General features: G+C 42.7%; 1 protein-coding gene across 1 annotated transcript in view; it reads left to right on the top strand.

Annotated features, from left to right (window-relative positions):
- The first annotated feature begins 2,654 nt into the window (after positions 1–2,654).
- The window catches only part of SLC3A1 (solute carrier family 3 member 1), a 150,648-nt gene continuing 138,246 nt past the window's right edge, over positions 2,655–15,056 (top strand). Inside the window, exon 1 of the mRNA XM_078649678.1 lies at positions 2,655–3,331. Coding sequence (XP_078505804.1) covers positions 2,899–3,331 — 433 coding nt within the window. The 5' untranslated portion in view covers positions 2,655–2,898. The remainder of the gene's footprint in view (positions 3,332–15,056) is intronic.

Below are 15,056 nucleotides of genomic sequence, written 5' to 3'. Positions count from 1 at the left end.
GGGGCGGGTCTGGGCTCCTTGACGCCAAACAGAGTGAGGAGTGGTTTGCACTCTTCTAAGTGCACATGACAGTTTGGCTGGCCCTTATTCCTTGGCATGTTCTCCATTGGGCTGTATTGCCCCCGTGGATAACATGCCCAGCCTCCCCAGGCACAGCCTGTGCGTCCAGAGAGGACGCTCAGACCAATCCCCCAAGTCCCTGGTTCATCACGGAGTGCCACAGGGGTCGTCAATTAGCCCTATTCTTTTTAATATATGTCTGCGGCCCTTGATTCCTATCATAAAATCTTATGGGATTGACTTGATCAATTATGCCGACGACACCCAATTGGTGTTTTCCCTGGAAGGGAAACATGCGGTGTCTATGGACACCTTAAAGGAATGCATGCGTCGGGTCTCCGGCTGGCTCAAAGCAAACTCTCTGCTTTTTAACTTTCGGAAAACGGAGGTAGTCTACTGCTCGACTGCCAAATTGAATCAGCAACTACCGTGTGAGCTCAGGTTTTCCCGGGGACCGATCTTTTTGTCCCAGTTAAAACAGTGCGTAATTTGGGAGCACTGTTTGATGAAAATCTTCAAATGGTATTGCAAACCAACAAAACAATCAGCGTATGCTTTGCCCTGCTAAAAGCACTTAGACAGATCCTCCCTCTCCTACCCAATGCGGCTAGACCCTTGGTGGTGAGGAGCATAATCTTGTGCAGACTGGATTACTGTAACTCCCTATATTTAGGTCCCCCTTTATACAGCTTGCAGGGGCTGCAAAGAGTCCAGTCTTTAGCGGCTAAGCTGGCACTCAACAGACCACGCAGTTCCTCTACCACAATGGCTTTGAGAGATCTCCATTGGCTGCCGATAAGGGACAGAGTTACCTTTAAATCACTGTGCATTGTATACAGAGCACTGCACAGTATGGGCCCCCTATCAATGCAGGAAAGGTTTACATGGTATAAGCTCACTAGGCTCCTTCACTCCTCCAGTGTGAATCTGGCAACAACTACCAGATTCAAGAAATCCAGGATGGGAGTCAGGGGTTTCAGTACAGTAGCATCCCGTTTGTGGAACGAGCTGCCCCAGAACATCAGGCAAGCCAATGCGCTTCAGAAAGAGTCTAAAGACCTGGCTATTCGCTAAAATCTGAGACTTCTGTGCCCCATACTCAGCCCTGCTTTCTGCCGTTTCCATCTCATTAGGTTTTCTAAAAGTGCCAGGATACCCGTAGGGTGGCAGTCTGCGCTATATAAGTGCAATATACAATACAATACAGTAAAATCACAGCGCTGCTCCTGCAGCGTTGTGATGGAGAGCCCAGAAGCCTGGGTGCCTCCGGTGCTTCTTGGAGCTTGAGAAGAAGAGGACGGAGGAGATGCGTGCTGTAGCGCAGCGGCAAAGGAAAAGGTAAGTTACTTTTTTTTGTAATGGAACCCCAGACCAACCCTCCCCCGTCTCACCGCCCCCGTTCCGATGCGGCCACCACTGCCTGAATAACCTAACAGGTGACAAGTGCCCCGTAAAATACCTATAACATAGCAGCACTCAACATCCAATGTGAGTGTGAAAGTGCAATAGCAGCTGCACAGATTTTTTTTTGTTGCTGCCTTGCATTACTTTGAGATCGTTTTCCAGTGCAAAGCAAGTTTTATGCTGGAAAGTTTATCCAAAAATAAAATTTTGCACAGGTTTGAGCCACTTTTGTGATACAAATACAGTACAAAAATGTGTATATGTCTGAGCCTCGGTGTTCTTTGAAAGAGATGTGTAAATAATTGTTTTGCTTTACTGGAAATTTCTGAGAAGTTTCATGTACTTTGATCTTCATGAAAGTTGTGTAATGTTTTGCCTTTCTTCGCTTTAGCTCTTGAAATCTTGTTATGCTGAAAACATTTCAAACTAGTATCACCCACTGAAACAGTCCACAAAATGCGATTACCTCTGCTAGTATGTATATTTCGTACTCGAAAATGTATGCAGAATATTTCACTGCAAGTTTACATGTTGCCGAGCTTATCTTTGCACAATTAATAGTAGTGTGAAGGAGAGAACCAAGGCCCTCATTTTTTACCACTTTCTGCAGACATATTCAATTAAGGTTTTCCTGGTGAAATGTATATTCGGAAAACTAGGGGTGCGGTAATACTACATATCTCAGTATGCCGCTTAGTATGGAAAATCCCATTTCCACCTAAACCAGTAATTTTGGGATACTAGAAGTGAGATTCTAACTTTTTTTTGCAAAAGTGTATGTTGAACAGAAGATGCTCACACAACATAAATTGTCATAAAGTCGCAATTTGTATGTGGATGTCCCGAAGCAAAATCTTTCCAAATTTCACGAATTTGCCCATTTTTTACAGACATTTGAAAAAAGAAAATATCTTGGCTACTTCTTGGCTAAAACTGATATGACTTCTTCATTATAGGATAACATATCATAGATGCAAGAGGTAAGATGAAGTTTTCTTACAGTCAGCGGGGAAAATAATCACTTTTTCCCCAATATGTTTCCACGGAGCATACATGGAAATGCCTTCAGTGAAAGGAAGGTTGGCAAAGGTGGTTCGCTTACACAGACTTACAGCTATCAGTGCTTAAGGAGCGTATTGTTCAGTGGTCAATGAGTAACCCAGCCTAGATGAAACTTGTCAACTCTGTTCACCAAGAAGCTCTGGGTTCCCCTAATTGGATTATCACTAGGCACTTATTATATGGTTACTACCTGGAAGGAGGGGCGGGAGTTACTCTCCGTCATTCTTTCTCTGAACTTTGCTTCTTGCTTAACTGGCTGTACTTCGGCCTTTGGATGGGCGAGCTACTCACGTCAGGGAGCTGGACAGATAAACAGCTCTTTCAGAAGCCGCTCTGGAAAGGGCTCAGAGAAGCAAAAACTCCAACTCTAAAATGTCCGAAGACACAAAGATGGAATCTCTTCGGATGAAGGGGAAGGTTGGTCTTGCTAATAACGGGTTTATTGCAGATGAGGGTTTAGAGGAGAAGGAGGGAGACGGCAGCTGCCCGGCAGAGCTCCCTGAAACCTGCACACTCGCCATCCAGGAGGCCGCCCCGCAGCCCCCCGGCTCCGCCATCTTGAAGCCCTACGCCGGGATGCCAAAGGAGGTGCTGCTTCAGTTCTCCTCCCAGGCGCGGTACAGGGTGACGCGGGAGGTCATCTTCTGGCTCATCATCGGTGGCACCCTAGTGATCATCGGGGCGACCATTGCCATCATAGCCTTGTCTCCAAAATGTCTCGTCTGGTGGCAAGCGAGCCCCATCTACCAGGTCTACCCAAGATCCTTCAAGGACAGCAACATGGACGGCAGCGGGGATCTAAAAGGTAGACACAATGCACGCGCGCGTTTCTGGTGGAAGACAATCAACACTTTTATTGCAAAGCTTCTGATGCAGGTTTTTTAATGTGGCTATTGCATGCACAGAACTTTATAGAACATGTTCGGATAGCTGAAGGCTGCGTTTCAGCTGTTTGACAAAAATCCATGTAAATTAATTATAATTTAAGTCAGCAAATGAGCAAAGAAAAAAACAAACCACAGGTCTTTGTACCTACGAATCTCGTGCACCGCATAAATTGCACATGCTGGTTCATGACAAAGCAACATTGTATGAAAGTATATGTTACCTATAAATTCATTTTAAGAAACTCTTCAATTTACATGTAATTGTATTTGTATCGCCCTCGGTCACGTTCTCTAGACATAATGGTACTTCAGTGTAATCCAATTTTAATGTGAAGTAACTGAAAACTATTGCTACTTTATCTTCAGAGAAAAGCATTTCCTAGTTACCTTATTAGTCTAGTAGAAAGAAGGCAACCTCTAAAATAATAAAATAATGAAGGTGGGTGGGAAATCTTGACAACTCAATTTTCAGATTTAATTCTAACCATCTGTAAATTACAAATAAAAAAAGCGCTAGAAGCTACAGAACTTTGTAGTGTTTTCTTACTTTCACCCATGTTCTCATCCTCACCTCTAAACCTAGCATTGTGGAAAATCCTGCATACTTACTCCCATCTATGGAGGTAAATAAGCACAAATGCTAATGTTATGACTCAGGATCCGGGATTAACACATGTAGATGTCTTTTTGCGCACCTCAATGTGATTTAGGTGCACACAAAAAAGGCAGAATCAGGCTCATAGAATTTTATCCAAATTGCTTTGCTTAGACCAATATATATATATATATATATATATATATATATATATATATATATATATATATATATATATATATAGAGAGAGAGAGAGAGAGAGGAGAGAGAGGAGAGAGAGGAGAGAGAGAGAGAGAGAGAGGAGAGAGAGAGAGAGGAGAGAGAGGAGAGAGAGAGAGAGAGGAGAGAGAGGAGAGAGAGGAGAGAGAGGAGAGAGAGAGAGAGAGAGAGATCGAGAGAGATCGAGATCTGGTTATTTTATCCTTGTCATCTGCTTCCATTCCTCCATCTCGGAAGCATGTCAAGGTAACACCACTCTTAAAAAAAACATCTTTAGAGCCAGGCAACTACCACCCCATCTTTCAGCTGCCATTTTTGGCTAAAGCTACTGAATGTTATGTAAATCATATTCTCACTGACTTTGTAGAGCTAAATAACATCTTGGACTCTCCTCAAAATGGTTTTAGATCTTGCCACAGTACTGAGTCCGCTCTGCTAGCAGTGATTGAAGAAATTCGCAGTAGCTTGGATAGCAGTAACTCTGCGGCCTTAATACTTCTCGACCTGAGTGCCGCCTTCGACACCGTCTCCCATGAGTTACTAATTCAGAGGCTGCAGGGGATTGGGGTTGGAGGTGAGGCCTTAGCCTGGTTTAGTTCCTTTTTGGAAAGTAGGTTCTTCCAGATCTTGGTACCACCCTACCACTCCCAAGAGTATGCCATCTGCCATGGGGTACCGCAGGGTTCAATATTGAGCCCAATGCTCTTTAATATTTATGTACAACCCTTGGCATTGGTAGCAAAAAGAAGAGGGTTGTCGTAGGTGTCATATGCAGGCGACACCCAGTTGGTCACTGCGTTTTCTAAGGAGTGTAGAAATAATCTCATCAAGTTTAAAGAAGACATGCAGGTGATTGCCGACTGATTGACTACTTACTGCCTGCAGCCTAATACAAGCAAGTCAGAGATACTTCTGTTTGGGAAAGATAGTGACATGTGGTCAGAGCAATGGTGGCCAGATAAATTAAAACCTTCTCCACTGCTTAAAGAGGTGGTTAAGAACTTGGGCTTTTGGATTGACAGAGGCCTGTCTTTTGACACGCAATCCAAACTAGTTGCGCGGACCTGTGTTAGACTCCTGAGGGGATTGAAACCTCTATTAGGGTATTTTGACCCTAAAATCAGCCAGACTATTTTACAGGCCACAATTTTGTCTAGGCTAGATTATGGCAACTCCCTTTATTTATGTGCCAATTTATCGTGTATTAAGCGCCTTCAAAGAATTCAAAATGCGTCAGCTCGCACTTTGCTGGCACTCCCGAAGTCTTGCTCAGTGTCAAAGTTTCTAATTCAACTTCACTGGTTGCCCCTAGACAAAAGGATCCAGTTTAAGACACTGTGTATTGCACATAAAATCATGACCCAGCAAGCACCTCCGGTCCTATCAGTTTTACTAATATCGTATGCCTCGAGTCGCTCTTTACGCTCATCTAACTTGAGACTTGCGTGCACTCCTCGAGTCTACAGAGCGAGAGCGGGTGGTCGCTCTTTCAAAGTTTTGGCAGCTAGATTATGGAGCTCTCTTCCAATTTCCATCAGAGGGCTCCAGAACCATCTGGCGTTCCGTAAAGCCTTAAAGATCTGGCTTTTCCCGGCTTAATTTTATCTCTGTCCGGACGGTTTCGAGGTACCTGCATCTGGGATATCGCTGGGACGCCCTGTTACTGGAGCAGCTATGCGCTGTATTAATCTAATCTAATATATATGTATATATACACACACATATATATGTATGTATGTATATATGTATGTATGTGTATATATATTTATATATATATATGTATATATACATATGTATGAATTTATTTGAATGAAACAGAATTGCTCCAAGAAAGAAGATGCAGAAGAAAAAATTGATGAAACTATGAAAAGATTAGGAACAAGGGGCTATCATGAAACAACACTAAAGAAGTGTAGAAAACGGGCAGGACAAAAAACTAGGAAAGATACACTGATTCAAAAGGTGACAACTAAAACGCAAAAAGAACAGGAAGCACCAAGATTCATTACAAAATACAGCAAAGAAAGTAACATAATAACAAATAAAATCAAGAAGTACTGGCATTTGATTTTAGGGGATCCAGACATTGGAAAATTGCTAGGATCTCATCCTATTTTCACCTACAGGAAAGCAAAATCATTAAAAGACATGTTAGTGAGAAGTCACTTTCAAGAGAAACCACAAACTAGCTAGCTATTGGATCAGCAGAAAGGATTCAGAAAATGCAATATATGTAAGGCCTGTAAGATCAGAAGAATGATGAAAGCAATACAGGATCCCAATGGAAACACGATCGCAATAGAACAGAACATCTCTTGTACATCACAGTTTGTTGTATATGTAATAGAGTGCAACTGTGGAATGAAATACATTGGCAGCACGACATGTATGGTGAAAAAACGTTTTCTTGAACACATTCGTGCTGTCAAAAATGGAAACATGGCATATGCCACGGCTAAACACCTATCACAATGCCAGAAGGGAGACTGGAGAGCAATGACTTACTACGGAATACATATGATCTCCCCGGAAGAACTAGGAGGGGACCGAATCAAGAAATTATGCCAGATAGAATCAAAGTATATTATAAGACTCAGAACAAAGTTCCCAAGAGGAATAAACATTGATGAGGAACTTTTTGTACACCTTGAATAGAGACAGAGACATAAGAGGAAAAGAACTAATTGGCATTGGACAAAATGAACAATTACACAAATTACAATCAGGGGGGTACTATACCCCAAACTCATAAATAAGTTTAACATCATATAGCTGCACAGCAATGTACTGATGTAGATTAGTGAGAAGTACTAGACTCAATTCAATTCAATTCATGAAGCTTTATTCGGTTCATACAAAATGACCATAAAAGCACAAAACAGATAAAATACAAATATTACAGATAAAATACAAATATTACAGATTTCAGACACTGTTCCTAAAATAGCATACTTTTACGTGTCTTTATAGACCGATTTAAAAAGGTAGCAGTATAAAAACAAATATCAGCAGTCTCCATATTAAATAACATACTCATTGCCTGGTTGACTGTACGTACACCATATTTAATACACATGGCCTTCAGATAGACTATTCGAAAATTCTTGTACAGTTTACAGATCAATAAAAAGTGCAGAGTGCTTTGTTTGGTAACGCCATCACAGAGACACGGCCCAATTGGATGTTTCGTAAGATTAGGCAGGGCCACCAAGTGATGTGCTACACAAAACCTCAGCCTGGTTAGCACAAACTTATGGGATGGCCTAGTCACCATGGCTAAATAACATGGAAAACCTTCATTCGTGTTGTGTTTGCTGTAAAAAATGACTGTGGACAAAGATGCAGAAACCCGTTTCCCTGCTTTTTGGGCCAGGAATGTAGTTTTCAGCTCAGCTTTCGAGATCTTAGATGCGGCACTAGGGTCAGTCAATACATTTATATTAAATATTTCTAAATAACAGTCAGCAACATATTTTAACCAAGGGATATTACGAAATTTATCAAGTAATAAACAATCCTCAGTTATAGACCTGTTGAAGGACTTTTCATCCTGAAGCCAGAATGATCGCCATAGCATAAGTGGCCTCATGGATAATAGATCATCTAAAAAAGGGATGTCCAATTCCCGATGGATCAACTCAGTCGGGGCGGATGTAGGTAAACATAAAAGTTTTTTTAAAAAGGAGTTCTCCTGTAATTGCAAATTATGGCAGCATATATGACCCCAAACCCCCGCTCCGTACATTGCCATGGTGACACATCTAGCTTGATAGATACTAAGCATGTCCCTTGTGCGTCTGTCGCCAACTTTTGCCGCAAATCTGAAAACACCATGTGCATTTTTCACCATTTTGTTACTAATAATATTAAATTCATTGGTCCACTTTCTGTCCTTCGAGAAAGTTAAACCAAGATAGCAGAATTTATCAACTGCTTGCACCTTTTCACCCTCGATAAAAAAGGCATTAGAGGTTTTACTTCTAGCCCCACAAGTCATTGTATGCGTTTTCCCCTTGTTGATAGACAGTTTTCTATCCTTAATAAAGGTAGAAAATCTATCGATTAGACGCTGTAGTCCGAGGGGTGTTCTTGAAAGCAGGACAGCATCGTCAGCGTATAATAACACTGGAACAGAAACGTCTTTAATTTTAGGGGCATCAGCATTTACACCTTTTAAAATGGAGTCTATTTCATTAATAAACAGTATAAAAAGTAGGGGGGCTAATACGCAGCCCTGCCTAATCCCACGTTTAACCCTGAATTTCGGGGTGCATTCACCTTTAGTGCCATAGCGCACACATGTTTCTAGTTTTTCGTACAATCTAGCAAGGAAGAAGATTATACCCTCTGGTGCACCGAGCTGTAACAGGGTTGGCCACAGTAGAGAATGGTCAACCATGTCAAAAGCACTGCTTAAGTCTGCAAAGCAGAGGTATAATGAACCCTGTTTAGCTTCAGTATATTTGCCTATCAGTAGATCGAGATTTAAACACTGGTCAAGTGTACCCCGGCCCTTCCTAAACCCAAACTGACTGTCGGCCAGGACGCCCGCTTGCTCAGCCCACTCTTCTAGTCTGACCAGCATAACTGTACTCAAGATCTTAACTGAGGAGTCTAGAAGAGAGTTGGGGCGATACTTTTTTTACATCAGATCTACTGCCCTTTTTGTATATCGGGATTATGATGGATTCCCCTCAGGTTTTTGGTGCCACTGTACATACTGCTGCGTTAAAAACAATGGCCAATAGAGGGCTCTACATCTCTGGGGCTGCTTAATAAACGTCTATAGGGACCCCATCAGGTCCCTGAGCTTTGCCCCCCTTGCTAGCACCAAAGCCAAGTTCGACCTCTTTAACAGTTATGTCCAATGGGATGGTGGGCCATCTACTAGGGTTAATGTCAGCACAGTTAGATGAGTCAAAAATTTGAGAGAAGTGCAAGACCCAGTCATTGCTAGGTACATTAGATGTTAGCTCAGGTATGTTTTCCTCCTTAAGGACGGCAGAGTTAACTGTTGCCCACAACAGTGTACTGTTAGATAATTCTGCCGCTTCATTAAGTGAGTCCCAAGCCTGCTGCTGCAACTCACCCTTCCTTCTCTTCAGTGCTTGCTTGTACTCTAGTCTTAATTTAACAATTGGGCCTGGGTCCCTTGGCCCAAGAGCGTGTTTTAACGTAATTAATAAACTGGTACATGTATGGTTGAACCATCCATCCTCTTCTGCATTGAGCTTTTTTAGGTCTAGTGAACCTGGCATCGATGGATTTATTGATACCATCAAAAGCAGTTAAAACCCATTTGTGATCTGTGTCATTATCAAAAATAAGGGTTATGTCAGTCAGACTTTTTTTGATGATAGAACCTAACTGTTCTTAAGCCTTCTCCCCTACCCATCTTATTCTAACTCCGTTAGGTCTGTGTGGCTCCACATTAGCAATCGTAGTATCTGCCTCCACTGTGCTTCTCCCCCACAGGGTACAATCCAAAATTATACAATTATGGTCCATTAAAGAAGTGACCTCGATCCTGGGGGGGGCACAGTATGGGGAAATATTGGATGAGAATTACATGATCGATAACTGAACTGCTCTGCTTGTTCTTAAAAGTAGGGATAGTCTGACCCTGATCATCTTTAACAAAATCTAAGATTTCCAGGTCATAGCAGCCCATGAGCTTATGTAATAATTCTCCATAGATATTGTGTTTAAAATGCAAATCATCCAAACCGGCATTATTGGTAACCCCACAGGCCTTTTGAGATGACAGTTCACACAGCGGTAAGTTAAAATCACCCACCCAAATAAAATCAAATGAAGCATTTAATTCTGTGCAAAAATGATCAATTACACTAGCCAGATCGTTGACTACTGTCATCCTGGAATTATCAAACACAGTATTGTAGTAATTAATCAGTAATATATTGCGTCCTTGGTCCGCAGTAAGCCAAAGAATCTGAACGTGCGCACCCACGCTCAGATACCTTTTTACTACAATTTGACGCTTGATAGAGACCAAGATCAAAAGGCCACCTTTGGCTCTTCCTGAGGTTGAGTCTTGTGCCACCAAACTATAAGAAACACACCCCTCATAATTTACTTCTTCCCTACACCACGTTTCCTGGAGGCAAAGAATATCTTGACTGTTAATAAAGTTCTTCCAGCCCAAAACATTCCCCTTGGACTTTAGTCCAGCAATATTCCAGCTAACAATTGTAATACCATTAGTATGCGTAGTACTTAAAGCAGCCAATGAAACAATAGCATGTGTACCACCCCCCGTCCTCAGGTTACCATTCGGTGTGTCCCCACTATCATTGAACACTATTGGATCACCCGTCAAAAGTTGATCTGAGACTGTATGCAGCACGTATGATTCGTTTGCCCGGCTGTTTAGTAATCGCCCTTACAGGTAGCCCACTACCCTGATTATGTCAATCGTTAGAATCCAGGGAGCTTAGAGCTTGATACCTGTTTGGCATTGTGACTTCAGGGACAGGGCAATGAAAAGGTATAAAGGGTCTACTTCTACTGGTGTTGGGGGGCGCTTTAATAAGATGAGTATAGAAGTAGCCAAGTGGGCGCACACATACACTATTCACATCATATACTAGGGAGGCTGCTCTTAACAAGACTGTTGCAACATGTTGGGGATGTTTAAAATTAACGATAATGCAATCACCCCTACAGGTCTTTCTAGACGGGCCAATCAAATTTACCCTTCTGGTAGATAATATTTGATCAGAGTAGGTAATTGGAAAACCACATTGCTTATTCAGCCATGAGACAGTTTTATTTTTAAGTGAGTCGTGAAATTCCTGATGGGACAGAGGGGAATGGTGATCGAAGGTCGGGACATTGGTTAGGACGACCACGTAGGGTGCACAGTCAGGGGGGAGATTAATAAAGCTGCTTTTCTTTGCTTCTCTATATCCCAATTTGCTCTCTGGTGCCACAATAACCTGCTTATTCTGGCTAATTATTGGTATTGGGTCAGGCATAGCGGTTTCAATTACGCTTATTCTCTCACTTGGTGGGTTTGTTAAGCATTTGCTAGTTCCATGACCCTCTTCAGCAGAACCCTTAGCGGCAACCTTAGATCTTTCGGCCGAGGCCAGAAATGTTTCCATAAGACCTCCTAGTCTTTAACTTCTGAGGAAATGATATCCAATTTAAGCACTAGGGGTTTAATAATCTCTGTTCAACAATAAGTACCTCCTCCAACAGACATCAACATGTCAAAAGACCTGGGGCGGAGTTGCACAATCGGTCGTACTCCAACTCTAAATGTGTTTACTTAACACTAGTCTGCAGGTCGTGGTGTATATACTACAAAGTTTACTACGGTCTAATCTAGTTCCCGCTGGTGAAAGAAGAGTGAAAAATGTGAAAACAAAGAGAAAGCGCCTCACGGTAGTAACACCCGAGGGGGTTCCTGGCATGAAATTACCAGTTTGCCCACTTCTCACCATTGGTCGCTTTCTCTTCGTAGTGACAAAAGAACAGAGAAAAACAACAAAGTAATTATAAAGGTAAAATACCTATTCATACAAAGTGCCGTGTATATAAACAATCTAACTGTCCACTAATCTATATCAAAAGTAATAAAGTGAGTGTGTGCACCTAAACCCCTGCAATGGCCAAAAGGCGAAAAATGGCCACTGCTGCTAAAATATGGAGCCACTTGCTAGCTATAATAACTTTATTCTGCTGCTGCAAGTAGTCCAATTTTAAAAATGGTTCATATTATACCATGTTTGAATGATGCCGACATGTTTCATTGCTTTTACTTCAGCAAATTCGTCAGGGCAAATACGGGGTTCTGAATTCAGGTTTTGTTTTCCTCAGTTCAATCGACCTGTAGTGAGATTAAAAAACATACACACATACAACACAGCGGAAAGACAGTATAAGTCATCAGTATATAGCTGCCAGAATTTCAACCGATACACACACACCGGTCCATGTGAGGACCATAAATATAATATTACCTGATGGCTGCCCAATTGCTGCATACCAGCAACCATCAATGGCTTAGAGCAGCGTGTCACAAGATCAGGTGCTCACAGGCGGTGCAATTTGAATTAGTGTGACCTGCAACATATAAAACGCACATCAATGCAAGGGGGGCGCTGGTCGCATTGTCTAAACAGTTGCCCTGCCTTGTGTCAAAAGTGCCCATCCTGATGTCCAAGAATGGTTTGGCGGTGTGCATTGCCTTGCCTTACTGACGATAATACAACCTTTAAAAACGCTGTTCAGGGCGCATTCCGAAAAGTGGAGAGAAAATGTTCAAACTCCCCAGGTTTACAAAGCTCAACATCCATACAGTCTGAGTTCCAAAGTCTAAGGAGTTACACCCCGCTGTAAGCCTGAAAGTGAAGACACCATCATAGAAGTCCTCCCCACAGTCTGCCTTACCGCTACCGGCTATGCTCGGTCCAAAACGCTCCCGATCGGTAATCCAGCTGGCGTCTCTACTTTAACCGGTAGGCTGGAGTCACGTGTGCGCAATGACGTAAGACACGCTGTGTGACCCAGCGTCACGCGGCCATTTTGGAATGGGAAATGGTGATTGCATAAAGTTTCGATTCAAAAAGTCCGATAACCCAGGCAGGGGAGAAATGCGCCGTTGTGAGTAATATTGTAGAGCAGATCGCCCACATTTGTATACAGTTATAATTAAAGTGTCCAATCACACAGGCAGAGGGGAAATGAGCCAAAGTGTGTAGTCTAACAGCACAATAGCAATAAAACGTAACTTAGCTCCAGGAATGTTATATATATGGGGTCCATCTAACAGATTAGTTCCTTCTACATTCCTGGAGCTAAGTTACGTTTTATTGCTATTGTGCTGTTAGACTACACACTTTGGCTCATTTAATTATAAGCATTATACAAATGTGGGCGATCTGCTCTACAATATTACTCACAATGGCGCATTTCTCCCCTGCCTGGGTTATCGGACTTTTTGAATCGAAACTTAATGGAATCACCATTTCCCATTCCAAAATGGCCGCATGACGCTGGGTCACGCAGCGTGTCTTACGTCATTGCGCACACGAGACTCCAGCCTACCGGTTTAAGTAGAGCATAGCTGGATTCCCGATCGGGAGCGTTTTGGACCGAGCATAGCCGGTAGCGGTAAGGCAGACTGTGGGGAGGACTTCTATGATGGTGTCTTCACTTTCAGGCTTACAGCGGGGGCGGGGTGTAACGCCTTAGACTTTGGAACTCAGACTGTATGGGTGTTGAGCTTTGTAAACCTGGGGAGTTTGAACATTTTCTCTCCACTTTTCGGAACGCGCCCTGAACAGCGTTTTTAAAGGTTGCATTATCGTCAGTAAGGCAAGGCAATGCACACCGTCAAACCATTCTGGGACATCAGAATGGGCACTTTTGACACAAGGCAGGGCAACTGTTTAGACAATGCGACCAGCGCCCCCCTTGCATTGATGTGCGTTTTATATGTTGCAGGTCGCACTAATTCAAATTGCACCGCCTGTGAGCGCGTGATCTTGTGACACGCTGCTCTAAGCCACTGATGGTTGCTGGAATGCAGCAATTGGGCAGCCATCAGGTAATATTATATTTATGTTCCTCACATGGGCCGGTGTGTATGTATCGGTTGAAATTCTGGCAGCTATATACTGATAACTTATACTGTCTTTCCGCTGTGTTGTATGTGTGTATGTTTTTTAATCTCACTACAGGTCGATTGAACTGAGGAAAACAAAACCTGAATTCAGAACCCCGTATTTGCTCTGACGAATTTGCTGAAGTAATAGCAATGAAACATGTCGGCATCATTCAAACATGGTATAATATGAACCATTTTTAAACTTGGACTACTTGCAGCAGCAGAATAAAGTTATTATAGCTAGCAAGTGGCTCCATATTTTAGCAGCAGTGGCCATTTTTCGCCTTTTGGCCATTGCAGGGGTTTAGGTGCACACACTCACTTTATTACTTTTGATATAGATGAGTGGACAGTTAGATTGTTTATATACACGGCACTTTGTATGAATTGGTATTTCACCTTTATAATTACTTTGTTGTTTTTCTCTGTTCTTTTGTCACTACGAAGAGAAAGCGACCAATGATGAGAAGTGGGCAAACTGGTAATTTCATGCCAGGAACCCCCTCGGGTGTTACTACCGTGAGGCGCTTTCTCTTTGTTTTCACATTTTTCACTCTTCTTTCACCAGCGGGAACTAGATTAGACCGTAGTAAACTTTGTAGTATATACACCACGACCTGCAGACTAGTGTTAAGTAAACACATTTAGAGTTGGAGTACGACTGATTGTGCAACTCCGCCCCAGGTCTTTTGACGTGCTGGTGTCTGTTGGAGGAGGTACTTTTTGTTGAACACTGATTGAGTGGGGAGCTGCCTCCTCCTTCTTAGTGCTTTCCCCCTTGAGCTCCTTTTGCTTGTTATAGTTTAATGATCTCTACCATCTTGGCTTCTATCTTGGCTTCAATGACACTGACTAGAAGATTGAGTTGCTCAATATTTACATTAACTGTGCCTTTTCTTTCCAATTGCTCGGATTCACCCGGGGAGCTTTTTTGGGGTGTTTCTACTCTTTTTTTACTACGAGTTCCCCCACGTTTAATTTGTAGTTTCCTGCATGCCCTCACCGCTCTAGGGGCCGGCGGGCATTGCTCCGTTGCCTCATTAGATGTATCCGGAGTGTCCTGGTCAAGCTCAGAGTGGACCTGTGCTTCAGTCGTTACAGCTACCCGATTACCTAGATAAAAAATGTCGTCTATTGTTAATGCGGCCAGTGGGGTAGGGGTAACTGGGGGTATGGCAGGAGGGCTCCCCCG

The sequence above is a fragment of the Lissotriton helveticus genome, chromosome 6 (assembly GCF_964261635.1).
Source record: "Lissotriton helveticus chromosome 6, aLisHel1.1, whole genome shotgun sequence".
Lineage (NCBI taxonomy): Eukaryota > Metazoa > Chordata > Amphibia > Caudata > Salamandridae > Lissotriton > Lissotriton helveticus.
The sequence above is the reverse complement of the archived record's forward strand: the minus strand, read 5'-3'. Positions and strand labels throughout refer to the sequence as shown.